Raw genomic sequence first — 15857 nt, forward strand, 5'->3', positions numbered from 1 at the left:
TTCTGACCTACCTAGTTCATAGGCTTACGTAATGATTAATAAATGAGTATTTTTAAAGTGCTTTGAATATGAAAGGTACTATGTAAGTGCTAAGTAATTTATAAATCATGGATTTTAAGATCCCTGCCTGAGGAGCCACAGGCTGGGATCTTTTTAGAGCCAGGCAGTGGGGATTGCGAGGTTTGGGCGGGGAGGTGGGTCTACAGGAGCATCTGTTTCTTATAAAATGCCCTGCAGGATGAAAAACAATAGAGAAGTGTTGATATAGAGTATCCAGTTTCCAAATGAGATGGTCTGATATTGTCCATTTGCAGAATGGATTTAGGACCAACAACTCTAATGCCTTGCTCATATGAGTAGACCATTTGAAGTAACTGGGACTGCTCCTGTGAGTAAGGACTGCTTGTATATGCCAGTTTTGTGCGGCCCTGGCAGCAAGCTTGGAACTTTCCTTTGTCAGCTTCCAACTGAAGAGCTGTGCCAAAAAGCTGTGCCATCGATGTCCGAGAGGGGACACCTCCTCCAAAAGCCTTTGTTTACGGCCCTTGGTAAAGATGCCAAAAGGAGAGGCCATGTTTGTTGCCTTTAATGTCTGGGCTATTCATTCTGATGTGAGCACAAGGTGGGGTGAGGCTACCACCGTGCCAAGCGCGCTATGAATGCCTAGATCGATAGATGCAAACATCAACATGAAGCAAGCAGCTGCAAATGCTCTGAAACCAGCCTTTTCAGTGCAGCGTAACTTCATGTTTGAAAAAGTAGGAGATGGAGCTTACTCATTCTCAAAGCTAGAACTGAAGGATGGTTTAGGTTAGAGGGTTAGCTATCTATCTGTCTGCCTTAGGGTTTTTCATAGTACCCGTTGCCATCGTATGTAAGGTGGGAATTCATCCTCTCTTTGATCCCTGCTGGGGCTGACTTTAAGATACTGCTGAAGAACACATTGTTGCCCTTTGGAGTGCACCTAGGGCTTTATCCCTCAAACACGCTCACTCTGCAAAGAATTCAGTTCAGACACTGTCCACTATGAATAGAGCTCCACCTGATGATTTCCTTGTAATACCAGCCAGTTGCACAGCAGTGAGGGCACAGAGCAACTTCCGAGCTGCCAGAGCAAATGAAGCCTCTTTATGAGCTAATTATCACTTTACTGCTGCTTCTGGTATTTTCTGAGTCTCCACTATGTTTAATGTCAAATAACTTAATTACAAAAAATCATAAAACTTGCAGATAGCATAATGGAGAACAGCACACCAAAGGTGCAGATCAAAGCTGATGCCATGCTGTCATGAATGCACCGGGATGTTGCTGATGTAATTGCAGTACCAGGCTATTGTAGTGTCTTGGGCAGTTTTCATTGTGGGAGCTGTTACTTTTCTGCATCCTGACTAACACATGTGGCACTTTTGTCTCCACCTGCCTATGAAACTGAAATTTAGATGACAGATGATGGAGCTAGAGCGGAATCTTTACATGTACACTGCATCTAGGACATTGTCTTCCACTGTGGAGAATAGAGCGCCTGAGTAACAGAGCCTAATATCTTATCGGGAAGGTGTGTGTGTAATTGTTAGAGTCCGGGCACTAGGAGCTAAAGTTTGATTGTTCTGTGGAAAGCTCTGCGCACTAGCCCTTTACCTGTTCAAAGTGCTGGCCTGACATAAGCTAATGAATCCCCACAATGTTCCTGTGAAGTAACACACTTTATAAATGGGGAAACCAGGACACAGAAAAGTTAAATGTCACACACAAAGACTACACACCAAGTCAGTGGCAAAAGCCAGGATTAAAACCCAGCATCTCCTGGTTCCCAGCCCTGTGCTCATTCCATTAGACCAGAGACACATGCAATAAGAATTACCTACTATACTGGGCTATTGTATGTAAAACACTGGGAAATCCTGGGATAGAAAGTGCTGATTGTTCATAGAGTAACATAAGTTTCAACTTAGAACTATACCTTTCCCTGTTTGTTCTGAGTCCTGGGTGGATTTTGTTTATTTGTTTGTTATAAGTGTCTATGTGGCTGGCAGCAATGAGTGGAAAGGGAAACAGGACATTTTTCCTCACACGAACCCTTTCTGAGCTATCTTTTTGTTATTGCCATAGTGCTTTGGAGGCTGCTGTTTCTCTGGGCGGTGAGGATTTGATCCCATTCTACAACCTTTTGGATGGCGGCAGAGATGGTGAATTCTTCAGGGTAATTACAGTCACAGTAAACATTGTGTGGTAACAGCTGGTTAAGATGTTAGAATTAATTTATATGGGTCTGACAAATTGTGGGGGTCCAAATCTGCTTTAGCAATCATTTCATTGATATGCTTTTTAGTATATCTTCAAAGAGGCTTATGTGCCATGCATGTTGAGAAACTGAACTTTGTTGTACTTCCTTTGATTTTCTCTCAGGAACTGGAGGACTATTTTTACTATGCACAGCTGCGCAGTCAGGGTATTGATGCAATGGAGACCAGACAGGTGTCAACACATATTCCCTTGGAGGAAGTTCCATTTGTAATGAGAGCAATGGGGTTTTATCCGTCAGAGGAAAAGGTTTGTTTTTTACCAAAGAGAATTATTGTGTTTACAGCGTATGCGATTGGCCAATTTCTGATCTCAGTCACATAGGCTAGATCTTAAATCCATGGATTTTAAATGTATTTAGTCTAGAACTACATTAGTGTAACTTTGATCAAAATCTGGCTCTGTATCTTAAAAAAAAAATGTATGGGACAAAGTAAAGATTCAGTACCACTAGGGGATTGGATTGCTCTAGGGCAGGGGTGGCGAACCTGAGCCTGAGAAGGAGCCAGAATTTACCAATGTACATTGCCAAAGAGCCACAGTAATACGTCAGCAACCCCCCCACCCCACCACCCCTAGCACCTCCTGCCCGCCGGCAGCCCTGCCGATCAGCACCTCCCCCTCCCTCCCCAGGCCTCCTGCCCACCACGATCAGCTGTTTTGAAGTGTACAGGAGGCTCAGGAGAGAGGGCAGTAAGGGGTGGGGGCCTTGGAGTAAGGGGTGGAGTGGGGGCAGGGACTGGGGTTGAGCAGTGGAAAGTTGGCGCCTGGAGCTCCAGCCCCGGAGTCAGCACCTATGCAAGGAGCCGCATATTAACTTCTGAAGAGCCGCATGCGGTTCCGGAGCCACAGGTTGGCCACCCCTACTCTAGGGCTTGGTAAAAGGAACCTTTCACCTTTAGGTTGGATGGACAAATCCAGCCCAAGTCAATGGAGTTCAAAAGCTTTCATCTGTCAGGTGTTTGGTGGCCTCAGTCCAGTTCCCAGAGAGTAAGTGCTCACAGCACAAAAATCACACCCATAATTGGCACCTCAGAAGAGAGGTTGGTTGCCTCAGAAAAGAAACTGAAAGCATGAAGACTGGATTCTCCTTTCATTCGATAGGGCAGGGGCGCTGGAACAATGTATAATGGGGGTGCTGAAAGCCATTGAACTAAACTATAAACCCTGTATATGATGGAAACCACTTCAAGTGAGGGGGTGCTGCAGTGCTAGTTCCAGCACCTGTGCTATAGGGGGGTCCCTCCAGGTCAAATTGGGGCCCACCCTGAGTTTCTTCTGCTTGTGTTAAGTGTCGTTATACACACATGGAGCTTTGGAACTTTCAGCTCTAGATACTGACTCGTCCATATAGTATACAGCCTCTTGTTTTCCTTCCCTTTATGCCTTATAGTAATGATGAGAATGATTTTACATAGAGAGAGCACCTTTCACCTGCAAGGGACCTCAACATCCTTCACTAACTGATAAATGTTTGACTTAAATTCTTATGAAGATCTCTCAGAGTTTTCTTTGTCAGGTCACAGCAATGGGGGGCTTTTTTCTATCAAAAATTTCTCAGGAGTTTTAAGCCTCAAATCCTCTTTGTACTGTAGCTAAAGATAAATCCCTTAATAAGGTTGATGATTCTTATCCTATTGTAATAGTATTTCTGAGGCAGTTTGTATTTACACATACCTAATTTATAGCATGGCAACCTGGCAGAAAGGAAATTAAGGTACCTGGAGCAGATTTATTGACTCTGTTGCAAAGAGGTGCAAATTACACCTTGCAGGGCCAGCCTAGTCCCTTCATCCAGGAGAAATTCTCTCCAAGGGAGAAGACTAAGCAGTGGCATCACGGCTGTATTCTCTCAGGCTTTCTGCCAGGGAACAAGCTTTAATTTCTGCTGGGGCTCCATAGGAACCCCAATGATGGAGGCTGCACTGAGGGAGTGCCACCCCACCAGCCCTGCAGCACTCTTTCCCTGGGGATCCAGCAGAAGGAAAGTTCTGGGCACTTTTCATCAATGCAACCTTCCCCTAGCAGATTTTTCTTGGGGCTTCTGGAGCTGCAGAAGTTGGTCTAATCTTGGGATGAGCTGGTGCAGTGTCCTGCTTTGGTACTATAATTTTGTACATAGATGTTTTCCTGGGCTCATTACATTGGCACCTCCTGCTGGTGGGGAAGAAGAGAATGTATTCCTCTCATACACAGTTGCTAGAGGAGGCATGAGGAATATCTCCTGATAAATAATCTGTAAGAAATTAGAGGACAGCATTTCAGTCAAAGAAACTACCCTGAAATTAGATAGCCTATGATCTGCTTCACAAAGTAGGTGGGACAATATTAATTCACAGAATGAAAATTCTTCTGTCTCCAGAGCATTTTATTAAATAAAAAGTGAGAGGGGAAAAATCAGCATGGAATCCACTAACAGGAGCTCTTGGGAGCTGGAGAGTTTTTCTTTTATAATTCACTAGGACAGGGATAAAACTTAATCCCAGATCAGCTAGAGCTGAGTGAAATGTTCTGTTCTTGCCCTGCATGACATTTGCCAGGGTGAAAATATAAGTCCATGATTTCCATCTTCTCTGAGCACCATTCAGTGGAAAAACTTGTGACATGAGGACAAAGGCCCAGGGCTGAATGCAAAAGCCTCCCCACGGAGGCTTTGCATTGGCCTGCTTTCCTGGGGCGTAGAATGCTTGGTACGTGTTGGCACTGGGAATTCTCCCAGCATTTAGCTCCATTTGTAACTGTAAGGAGGCTGCTGCCTCTTTAAACATGAGCACAATAAAGGCATGGAACAGAACCTGCCTTTCAAACAAACATCTGCAAGGCTGCATGCCACTCTGACTCACAGCAGCAGGCTTCAGGAAAGCTGTTAAACTGCTAGTGACAAAGAGGCAGGCACTGCCTGTCTGCCCAATAGAAGGACTGCTGAATGAGTGATACAGGGAAATAAAGGGCAGGATGTGGGACCCTTTGAGCAAAGTCCAGTCCTCTGCAGTTGCAGAGGGCCCCAGAGGGAGTTCTGCTGCACAGGATGAGTGGGTATTGGGAGTGGGGGTGGAAGGAGGAGAATTTTGGAAACTAGGGTTACCATATTTCAGCAAGCAAAAAAGAGGACGGGACGAGCCCCGCCCCCGTCCTGCCCTAACCCCGCCCCCACCCCTCCCACTTCCCGCCCCCCTCAGAACTCCCAACCCTCCCCCTGTTCCTTGTCCCCTGACTGCCCCCTCCTGGGACCCCTGCCCCTAACTGCCCCCCAGGACTCCACCCCCTACCTAAGCCTCCCTGCCTCTTGTCCCCTGACTGCCCCCTCCTGAGACCCTCCCCCCACCCTAACTGCCCCCCTAGGACCCTACCTGTACCCTGATTGCCCCAACCCTTATCCACACCCCCACCCCCAGACAGACCCCTGGGACTCCCACGCCCCATCCAACCACTCCCCACCCCCTGACAGCCCCCCCCCCCATAAATCCCGACCCATCTAAACCCCTCTGCTCCCTGTCCCCTGACTGCTCCGATCCCTCTCCCCACCCCTGCCCCCTGACAGCCCCCCCCCAGAACTCCCAAACACCCCCCCCGCTCCTTGTCCCCTGACTGCCCCCTCTTGGGACCCCTGCTCCTAACTGCCCTCCAGAACCCCACCCCCTACCTAAGCCTCCCTGTTCCTTGTCCCCTAACTGCCCCCTCCTAAGACCCCCCCAAACTGCCCCCAGGACCCTACCCCCTACCTGTACCCTGACTGCCCAAAACCTTCTCCACCCCCCACCCAAAAGCCCCCCCCCGAACTCCCGAACCCCCCCCCCCGTCTCTTGACTGCCCCCTCCAAAATCTCCCTGCCCCTTCTCCTGCCCCCTGGCCCCCTTACCCCACCGCTCAGAACATGGTGTTGGGCTCTGTGCGGAGCCGGACACGTGGCTGCGCTCCCCAGCGCAACACACAACCCGGTCCCTGCCCCTGCACAGTGCTGCCGGAGCGGGGCGCTGGGCTGCAGGGGAGGAGGAGCTGCCGAGGTCCAATGCAAACGGCCCGGCAGGCCGGCCGGCTCAGAAGGGGGGGGGGGGGAGGAGGAGCTCTACAGCTGCGCCGGAGTCCAGCCCGGCAAGCTGCAGGGGGAAGGGCTCTGGCTGCCAGAGCCCCATGCGAGCGGCTGACTTTCCTGCAGCCCTCCCAGCCGCACCTCGCTCTGCATGGGGGGGAAATCCCGGACATTTTTAGTGATTTACAAGTTCCCCCCCGGATGCTATTTTTAACACAAAAAGGAGGACATGTCCGGGTAAATCCGGACGAATGGTAACCCTAGCATACCACATTGCCAGCTGCGTGCGTGGAGACTTCCTGCACACTTGTTTGTAGCAAGGTGGAGTCACCATTTTGTGGACTCACTGTGCACTCTCCCCAGAGTGGAGAGACAGCTGCAATGAGGGCTGCAGTGAGGCAGCCAGAGAATTGCTCTGCCTTCACTGCATGGCCTGTGGGGGAATCATTCCTTCCCCCAATCATGTCAATTGTTGGATACATCTCACAACGAAAGATTTCCCCAGTATATTACATCCCAGACAAAATGCTTCTCTGAGAATAACAGAAAGACCCCAGTGTATTGCAGGAATTGTACTACTGGGGTTGATGTAATTTTGATGTGGTAAACAACTTCTTTAAAGAGACACTGTCAACTAATCTGAGACTAGAGTCTAATCAGTTATAGTGGTGTAAATCCAGTGACTTCAATGGAATTATTCTGGACATATATTGGCATCCCTGAGATCAGAAACTGGTCCAATGCTTTAAAAGAAACCCACCTTGTATAAATGTCCTTTGTCTTGACTTTTAGATTGAAGACATGATAAATGAAGTCAAATTTAGTGAGTACGTGCACACTGGAAAACAAGTTACAAATATCAATTTAGGGGATTTTATCAAACTTTATATAAATCATCGACCAGCATTTGGCCTGTCAATAAAAGAAATACAAAATGCCTTCCAAGTTCTTGGTTATGATACTGAGAATGGAGAAATCGTTATCAACAGAGAAGACTTACTGCAACAACTTCAGTGCAGAGGTGAGCATTTTCCTAACATAAGTTTTATGTTTGCTTGTTCTGCCCTTCATTTCAAAAAGTATCCATTGCAGTGAAAAGTTATCCGGAGACAAGTTTCGATAGGTGGCATGTTACCTCATCTGTCTTAGAATTTTAAATTAAGTAACCACATACGTTGTCTCAACTGGATTGTATCCTCCTGTTTGAAAATTGCTGCACACTCCAAGTATTCCATCTGCTTTCTGAAGAGCGTGGATCATGGAAAATATTATAATGCCATTATATTCATTGATCGTGTGCCCTCACCAGGAATAGTATATTCAGTTCAACTCACACGATCTCCAAAAAAGTAGTAGTAGAAATTGAAGAGAGTCCAGAAATGAGTGATGAAAATTATTAGAAGTCTGGAATGACTTCATATGAGGAGAGATTGAGAAGATTGGGATGGTTTAGTTTAGAGATGAGGTGAATGAGAGGGAACGTGATAAAGATATTCAAAATTAATGGCATTGGCACAGAGAAGGTAAATTAGTTACTTCTATATTCCCTCTCTTATTATAAGAACAAGACAGCACCCAAGTCAGTTGAAAAACAGCAAATTTAAAATGGATAAGAGGAAATACTGTTTTAACCCACACGTTGTCAACCTGTAGAACTCATTGCCGCATGGTGTCATTGAGGTAAAGGTCTTACCAGGAGGTTAAAAAGGATTAGACACACACGGATGATGAGAACATCCACAGATACATGACATAGGATAAAACATTTTTAAAAAGGGATATAAATCCTCACGCTTCAGGGCATAAACCACTGACTGATGGAGGTTAGGAATAAACTCCTATGTGCAGGCTGTTCTGTAATAGTTGACTAAATGTTTTCTTGCACCTTCCTCTGAATTACTGTGGCGCTGGCTGCTGCCAGTAGACCACTGATCTGAGCTGGAAATTCCTATGAAAAGGAAGAGTGAAAACTGCTGTAGGTGCAACTGGGCCCAACAAGTCAGATCCAGTAGCCTTTCCCCCTCCCAGAAACCTAATTTATATGCCAAAAACTCATGTCGTTCACAAGAACAAATTTCTCTTGGATCAAATTTCTTGCACTGTGATCATGCATTCTGAATGGTGGTACTAGCTACCCCCTGGAGGAACCCAAACCATCCTATTTTGTCCTTATGCCATTCTTGCTAGATATGTTTGTGCTGAGTTTGTGTTAATGAGAGAGCTTAGAGATTGTGTTTTTGCTTTGTGTGTGTAGGGGAGCATATGACAGAGGAGGAGCTGGCAGAGTGTCTTACCACCCTGTTGGGCGTGAATCCAGAGGGTGGGAGATCTGAGCTGGGCATCTATGATCCCTCAGGTACAGGATTAATGTTCTATGAAACACAGAAATAAGATTGCTTCAATTCCTTTAATATAATAATTAAACTGCAAATCCTATTAACCTTGTTACTCCAATAGCTGTTACAAATGTTCAGCTGGGATTGCAAAATATAGTCACAGGGCCAAATACTGTCCTTGGTCCATGCACTTAACTTCCACTGATATTGGAGAAAAGTTCTACTGCAGACTGAAACTCATATATATTTAAATGGCCAGTGAAATGTAACAATTTCCTTGACTACATTACATTACTGTTTATCTGCTGTCTAGGAATGGAAACTGGAGATATTTGCTGGAGGGCTCACCCACTGTTGTGATCCACAGGCAAAGCAGAATCTTATAATATGCAAATTCTTTTCAGTTCCTTGCAGAGTTGTCCATTGTAATTGGAACTCCTGACTTCTGCCATATTCATGTAGTTTCTGAAACGAGTGTCCCAATCCCTAAGTGTCTACAATAACATCCAGTTGGGGTTTTCCACAACTGATGTATGCCTACTGAAGGTGCATCTCCTGGAGGGAACAGCTTAGTGGTGTAAACACCAGGTTTGAAATACCTGGATTCCTTGGAACCCTAGATTAAAATCAAATCACAGCAGGATAGAAAGAGGACTTTGTCCTTCCGAAGTAGATACAGTGAGTGTTGTGCAGTTTACTGGGTGTGGGTCTTACAGATGAGATCTTACTAACCAAGGACCAGTCCATTCTGCATAGATGTTAAAGGTCCCAAGTCATTTTTCATAAGGATCTGGGCCTAAATATGTTCTTTTAGGCCTAAATTACTTGAAACAGAAAATGAATATTGTTATTAAAGCAACTGAGTGGAGTCTGCAGATATCTGAATAACAGTATTCAAAATGCAGCATGCTCAAGATGGCTTTGTAACCATCTTCAAGAAAATCATGGATATGTAACAGGAAAAAAAGCCATGCAGGATTAGAGGAGTCAGAGATGGAATGGACAAGTATAGTGCTATAGATTGTTTAGTTTAGATCTAGTTCTCGGTGGGAGTTGAAGGTGTGCTGTACCTCACAGGATCAGTGCCTTTGTTCCATGACAGGGGACGTATTAAACTGATACTATATAAGGCCCTTTTCATGTATTTTTGTAGACATTCCATTCAACACACTGCTGCTGCCAAGTCCTATTGATCTGGAAACCTGATTGCTTTGGGGGTTGTTGTTGTTTTTTCCCCCTCCAGGTGCAGCAGCTTTGATGGAAGAAGAAATTCCTGAGGAAATCTCAGCAGAGATATTTACTGCTGATATTCTTGGCTTACCTACTTCTGAACCAGATGAAACTGAGACAGAAAAAAATTATGAACTCACAAGTAGCATAGAGTCAGCAGAGTCATAATTGCCACAGAGTTTGTAGTTTTCTACCCAGAAATGCATTTTCTGTAATCATCTTTTCTCCTCAAACCCCTGGAAAACTATATTTTTGTATTTATTATAAAATAAAGATAAAGTAAACTAAACATACCTCAAACTCTATGATGTTTCGTCAATTTACAGTGTGTCATAAAACTATAGGATTAAACACTTCACAAAGTCTGGGCCAATAGTCAAGAAGCAGTGCTACCATGGGGGAGTTCTGAGTTTGGCGATCAAGAGGACGCAGCTTACTCTGTTCCTATCAGAGGGGTAGCCGTGTTAGTCTGAATCTGTAAAAAGCAACAGAGGGTCCTGTGGCACCTTTAAGACTAACAGAAGTATTGGGAGCATAAGCTTTCGTGGGTAAGAACCTCACTTCTTCAGATGCAAGTCTGTCCCTAGGGACACCATGTATTGCTGATCAATGACCTCCAAAATGAATGCACGAAACACAGGATTGGGTTAAGTAAACTTGCTGCTAAGACTGATATCATGATATCAATCACAAATGTTGCCCTGAAGAGGTCTCTTCAGAGTGCAACATTATGGTTTTGCTCTAAATTCATCTAATGGTCCAGTGGGCCATTAGGACAATCAGGAATCACCATGGCATAAGGATGCAGAGAAAAGAGTGAAATATGAGCTGGTACAGTAGCTCTATGCCATCCACAATCCCCTGTCCTGGGAGAATCCTCCGGTGACTGGTAACATTAGCTTTAGGGCAGGTTTACACTAATGGTGTAATGCAAAGCTGCACTAATATAGTCCAGTTTTAGCATATTACAGGAAAAGCTTATTCACAAAAACTTTACAGTAAAATAGCAATTTAAATTAAGTACTATATCTGAATATACCACAGGATGAATCTTAGTGAAGGGAGCATTCTATTTTGTGATGGATTAAAAATTGGGCTTCCATTTTGCTCCTAACAACTTTGTATTTCTTTTTGGGAGTGTTAATTCCAATTAGTAGAGTAATGCCCATGGGAGAGTGTCTTACTCAGTGTTTGTATAAATAGTGTAATGGTGCCAATGCAAGTTGCTGTAGAAAGATCAGTGAGTTGTTGAACTCATTTCCTTCTTTACAGTGCCCCTCAGCATCAATGGGTCTTTGCATAATCATGTAGCCCCTTAAAAAGTGTTCCATTCAGTGGTGATGTTTATTGCATGGAGATTACTATGCTACATCACAGAAATAATGATAGTTGTGTTAGTACACATAGCAAGATATATAGCTAGTTGCACGGCAGTGAAGAGATAACGGTCAAACAACACAAATCAAAGTATTATAGAGTGTGTGACAAAGATTTCCTGAAGAGGTGTTGCTTCATATGACCTGCTCTCCAACCAGTTTTTTTTACATATATGTACATGTGTTGGGTCAGATCCTCAGATACCATAAATCAGCAGAACTCCACTGAAGTCATTAGAGATACATTGAGTTACACAGCTGAGGATCTGTCTCACTCACTGCCTATCTCATAGAGCTGGAAGGGACCTCAAAAGGTCATAGTGTCCAGCCCCCTGCCTTCACTAGCAGGACCAAGTACTGATTTTTGCCCCAGATCCTTAAGTGGCCCCCTCAAGGATTGAACTCACAACCCTGGGTTTAGCAGGCTAATGCTCAAACCACTGAGCTATCCCTCCCCCCACAAAAATTTGTATGTGATGCCCGATGAACTGGATTGTTAAATATTCTTTTCCTATTGTTTTATAAATCACATGTTGTTGAAAAAGAAATATCACTAAACAGCAAACCGCAAGTCTGCAACATAGTGCCATAACTGTTTGCACAAGGGCTAAATCAGAAACTAGTCACTCAAACAGTCTATCATCCATAAGAGAATGCACTATAGGAGTCTCAAAGATAACAAGTATTTAGTGTAATGAACACAAAGTTTAGGAACAAATGAATCTAATGTTATTACTGATTGAGCACCCTCTGTGTACTCTGTGCTACACAAATACCTGCTTATACAAAGATGTGATCCCTGCCCTCGGGGCTTACAATCTAATTTGGACACAGACAATAAGGCTCAGACATACACAAAGCAATACATCACATGATGATTCTTTAGATTTTCAGCGAGAAGAGCAGTTCAGTGCGCAGAGGCTGGCAGTCTTATTTCTAAATCCAGCTCTGACATTAACACCCTCTTTTAGAAAATTACTCCTCTGCCTCACTTTCCCTACGGTAAAAATATCTTAAACTTCTCAGAATCGTTTTGAGAATCAATTATTTCTAGAGCTTATCATCAAGCTTTCTAAAGGCTGGGGTTGTGTCTTTTGGGCATATATTTGCATATTTATATCAGAAGTATTTACAGCACTATATAAACAAATAATAATTCCTAAAAGTAGCCTTTACAGTGCTGCAATTTATTTCCACAACTTTGTTGCCCACTGGGGGAAGAGGAGTGAAGCCACAGTATTTTGCCTTTCCATAGCATCTCCCCATCTGAGATTCTCAAAACTTTCTTGCATCTGAAGAAGTGAGGTTCTTACCCACAAAAGCTTATGCTCCCAATACTTCTGTTAGTCTTAAAGGTGCCACAGGACCCTCTGTTGCTTTTTACAGATTCAGACTAACACGGCTCCCCCTCTGATACTTAAAAACATAAATTCATTAAGCTTCCCAACACCTCTATATGGTAGAGAAGAAGGGAGGGAAGGGGGGGTACTGAAGCGCAGAGGTGTTAAGTGACTTGCCCAAGGTGAGATCCCACAGTGAGTCCAGACACAATTGGTAACAAAACCCGATCCCATCTCCTCTAATGATATTAGACTCCCACACTTCCCCCCAGGGCTGGTTACAGGACCCAGGAGTCCTGGCTCCCAGCCCCCTGCTGTGGCCACTGTGTGTCACAGCCGGAACCAGGACCAAGGCCTGGGCCCCCTTCCCGCCCTGAAGCTCTTTGAGGTGCCTTGGCCGGGGCACTGACTGCGGGGGGGACCCCCGCCCGCGTGCCAGCCCCTCCCGCGCCCCATGAGCCCCGGCAGCCGCGTGCTGCGCCCGGCGGCGGCGGCTCTGGGCGCTTGCGCAGTGCGCGAGCCCCGGCGGCGGGCGGCGGAGTCTGGGCGGAGCCGAGCGGCGGGACGGAGCATTGTGCGTGCGGCGCAGCCAGCCGGGCCGGGCCGAGCTCCGCATTCTCCGCAGCCGCCGCCGCCCCGTCCCCAGCAGCATGTCGGGCCGGTCGGTGCGGGCCGAGACCCGCAGCCGGGCCAAGGATGACATCAAGCGGGTGATGGCGGCCATCGAGAAAGTGCGCAAATGGTGAGCGGGCCGCGCCGGGCTCCGGCCCCTCCCCCGGCCGCGCCAGCCGCGGCGCTGCGCCCCTGCCCACCCCCGCGCGGGGCCGGAGCCCGGCGGGCGGGGAGCCGGCTTCACCCACAAGCCATTTCGCTCCTGCGAGTCACGCGAAGGCGGCGTGTGAGGGGGGGAGAGGCGGCTAGCCACAGCGGGCTCCATTGTGCGGCCGAGCCCCCGGCCCGCGTCCTTCCCCGCTCTGCAGCCGAACCCCCCCCCCGCCCGGTACCCACCGGGCCCATGTCCTCCCTCCTCCTGCTCCCTGGCCCCTCCTTCATTCGCTTCCCCCCTCCTGCCCCAAACCCCACTTGCGTGGTCTCCCTCGCCTCCTTCAGTTCACCCCTCCCATCGCCCCTTGCTGCCCTTGGTCCTAGTTAGGTACCGTGGGTCCGTGGTTGGCCCCGTTGCCGAGACCGTCCCGTGCCCTCGATCTCTGTCTCACCCCCTCTTCATGCTGCCTCAGAGTGTATATCTTCTACCCCCCCCCCCCGATCCCATCCTAGGGGCTCTTGCAGAGTCATGGGGGTGCGGGAGTGAATGCAACGCTTCGGGGTTTGTGAAGGGGGGTGTCATCCCCCAGAATCAAAGAAGAGCGGAAGGGGCCCGGCAGGGAGCGGTGCATGGATGGGAGCAGATGTAGTAGGCATGAGTCAGACCCCTACTGTCCTTAGTTCCTTACAAAAGAAACCCGTTTTCCCTTCTCTGAAATTTCCCTGTCAAAAACAGGGACGGGGATGAGGTTTTAAAAAGTATTATTAGTGAGGCTCTTTAGGGAAACACATTTTGAAATGCCTTGTAATGTTGCAGAAATAATCATGATCTTCGTCCGTAAATCAAAAAGGTGTTGTTTATTTTTTCATGCTTGAGAGTTGGGTGAAAACAAGTAGTAAAACCAGGATCTTGTATTACAAATCCCAATAGACGTTCATTTTTTTTTAAAAGCTTCAAAGATCACACACAAGCAAATCAGATGTGAACAAAAGTGTGTTATTTTAACATTCTGGTGGTTTTAAATCCTGAGTGGAATTGGAGAGAGAGATATAATTGGTACTTGAATTTATTTTAGATTGCATAATTAAAGGTTGTACCCATAGTAAAATAATCCCCTTTTATTAAACCTTAGAAGTGTTTTGGCATTTTATGCTTTTCTCTTTCCTAGTTTTATTATGAAAATCAACATGAAGTAGTCAAACAATACAGTAGAACAGTTATTGTAGCACAATACACAGTTTCGGTTTTTTTGGATGGGATAAAGAGCAGTGTCAATGTGACTCAGGAAAGAGTTACTTTGTTCAAATGGCTTGACCTTGAATGTTCAATAGCTTTTGTATATCTATCCTAAAATGCCTTTTTTTAAATGTATGAAAGACACAGTAAATCCCAGGGACCAGTTTTAATCTGCATAACTCATATATTTGGAATAGGATAAAATGAAGGTTCCTGTTCTAAAGTTATAAATTACATAACAAATTGATTTAACAAAAGATTAAAATATAGAAATAAATCTGCATTTTTCTCTTGTTCTCTCCCTGAACTGGATTGTTGCCATTTTAAAGCCCTTGAACTCTGTGAATAGGCTGGTTGGCTTGAATCGGACAAAGAAGCAAAACATGTGTCCACTAATGCAGGACTTGGGAAGGGGATTTCAAAGTAGGAATCCATCTATTGTGTTGGGAGCTGAAGCACTCAGTGTTATAGTCTGATGATAGTACAGAGTTCCTGAAATAATACTTCTACTATGTATTTTTTTAATGCTCTTTGCTGACTGGCTGATTAGTATTGAGGGGGTCAAACACAATAGGTAGAGAGATGTGACAGTACTTTCTCTCAGTGGTAATGTAGCTGGATGCTTGTTTTTTTGTTTTTAATTTCCTGATATTTCATTAAAGAGAACTGGTACTTGTTTCCTTTAAATAATACTATGCAGAGTACAGGAGCGAGAGGAGTTTGACTGTGCTTGAAGAGAAGGAGAGGCAGGAGTTTGATCTTTTCTTCATGGCCAACAAATTAAAATAAGAGAAGCTAATCTCTTTTTGCAAGTGTTTTCTACCGTCACAGCAACTGTGCACAAATATTAGCCTGGCTTGTTGTACCAAGAGTAAAGATTTTAGGATTCAAATGGAATTTGTAAATTTAAATCCTCACAGGGTAGATTGTTTAAGGCTGACTTTACAGAATTACTGAAAGCTCTTATTCTGACCATTGCCAGATTTATTCGTGTGACTTCTTGCATGAAGGTCTGACCAGTACTTACATAAACCACTTAGTACAAAGACATTTTTCACATGAATCTGTTGGAACTCATTGTTTTGTTAACAAATCTCATGTCTCTTTGTTCTTGTTTCTCATCCCCATAGGCCATGTAGAATGTAAAGGCACTGAGACATTAAATGTTTTGAGTTATGTGACAAACATTTTTGAGAAGAAGCTTGTTGTGAATTATGAGATTTATACACCAGCCTCACCCAG

General features: G+C 45.4%; 2 protein-coding genes across 8 annotated transcripts in view; both read left to right on the forward strand.

Moving 5' to 3' along the window:
• CFAP251 (cilia and flagella associated protein 251) overlaps window positions 1–10197 on the forward strand; it is a 35215-nt gene extending 25018 nt beyond the window's left edge. For 3 of the 4 annotated variants that reach the window (XM_065568101.1, XM_005298627.5, XM_005298628.5), the window contains 5 exons: window positions 2110–2200; window positions 2407–2550; window positions 7124–7352; window positions 8586–8687; window positions 9911–10197. In XM_065568101.1, coding sequence (XP_065424173.1) covers window positions 2110–2200; window positions 2407–2550; window positions 7124–7352; window positions 8586–8687; window positions 9911–10065 — 721 coding nt within the window. In that variant the 3' untranslated portion in view covers window positions 10066–10197. The remainder of the gene's footprint in view (window positions 1–2109; window positions 2201–2406; window positions 2551–7123; window positions 7353–8585; window positions 8688–9910) is intronic. The other variant, XM_042852473.2, reaches the window with a different exon arrangement.
• Window positions 10198–13117: 2920 nt separating this feature from the next.
• The window catches only part of BCL7A (BAF chromatin remodeling complex subunit BCL7A), a 34174-nt gene continuing 31434 nt past the window's right edge, over window positions 13118–15857 (forward strand). The window contains exon 1 of one of the 4 annotated variants that reach the window (XM_005298625.5): window positions 13118–13355. In XM_005298625.5, coding sequence (XP_005298682.1) covers window positions 13264–13355 — 92 coding nt within the window. In that variant the 5' untranslated portion in view covers window positions 13118–13263. The remainder of the gene's footprint in view (window positions 13356–15857) is intronic. The other 3 variants (XM_005298624.5, XM_005298626.5, XM_042852471.2) reach the window with 3 other exon arrangements.

This window comes from Chrysemys picta, chromosome 15 (genome assembly GCF_011386835.1).
Source record: "Chrysemys picta bellii isolate R12L10 chromosome 15, ASM1138683v2, whole genome shotgun sequence".
Lineage (NCBI taxonomy): Eukaryota > Metazoa > Chordata > Testudines > Emydidae > Chrysemys > Chrysemys picta.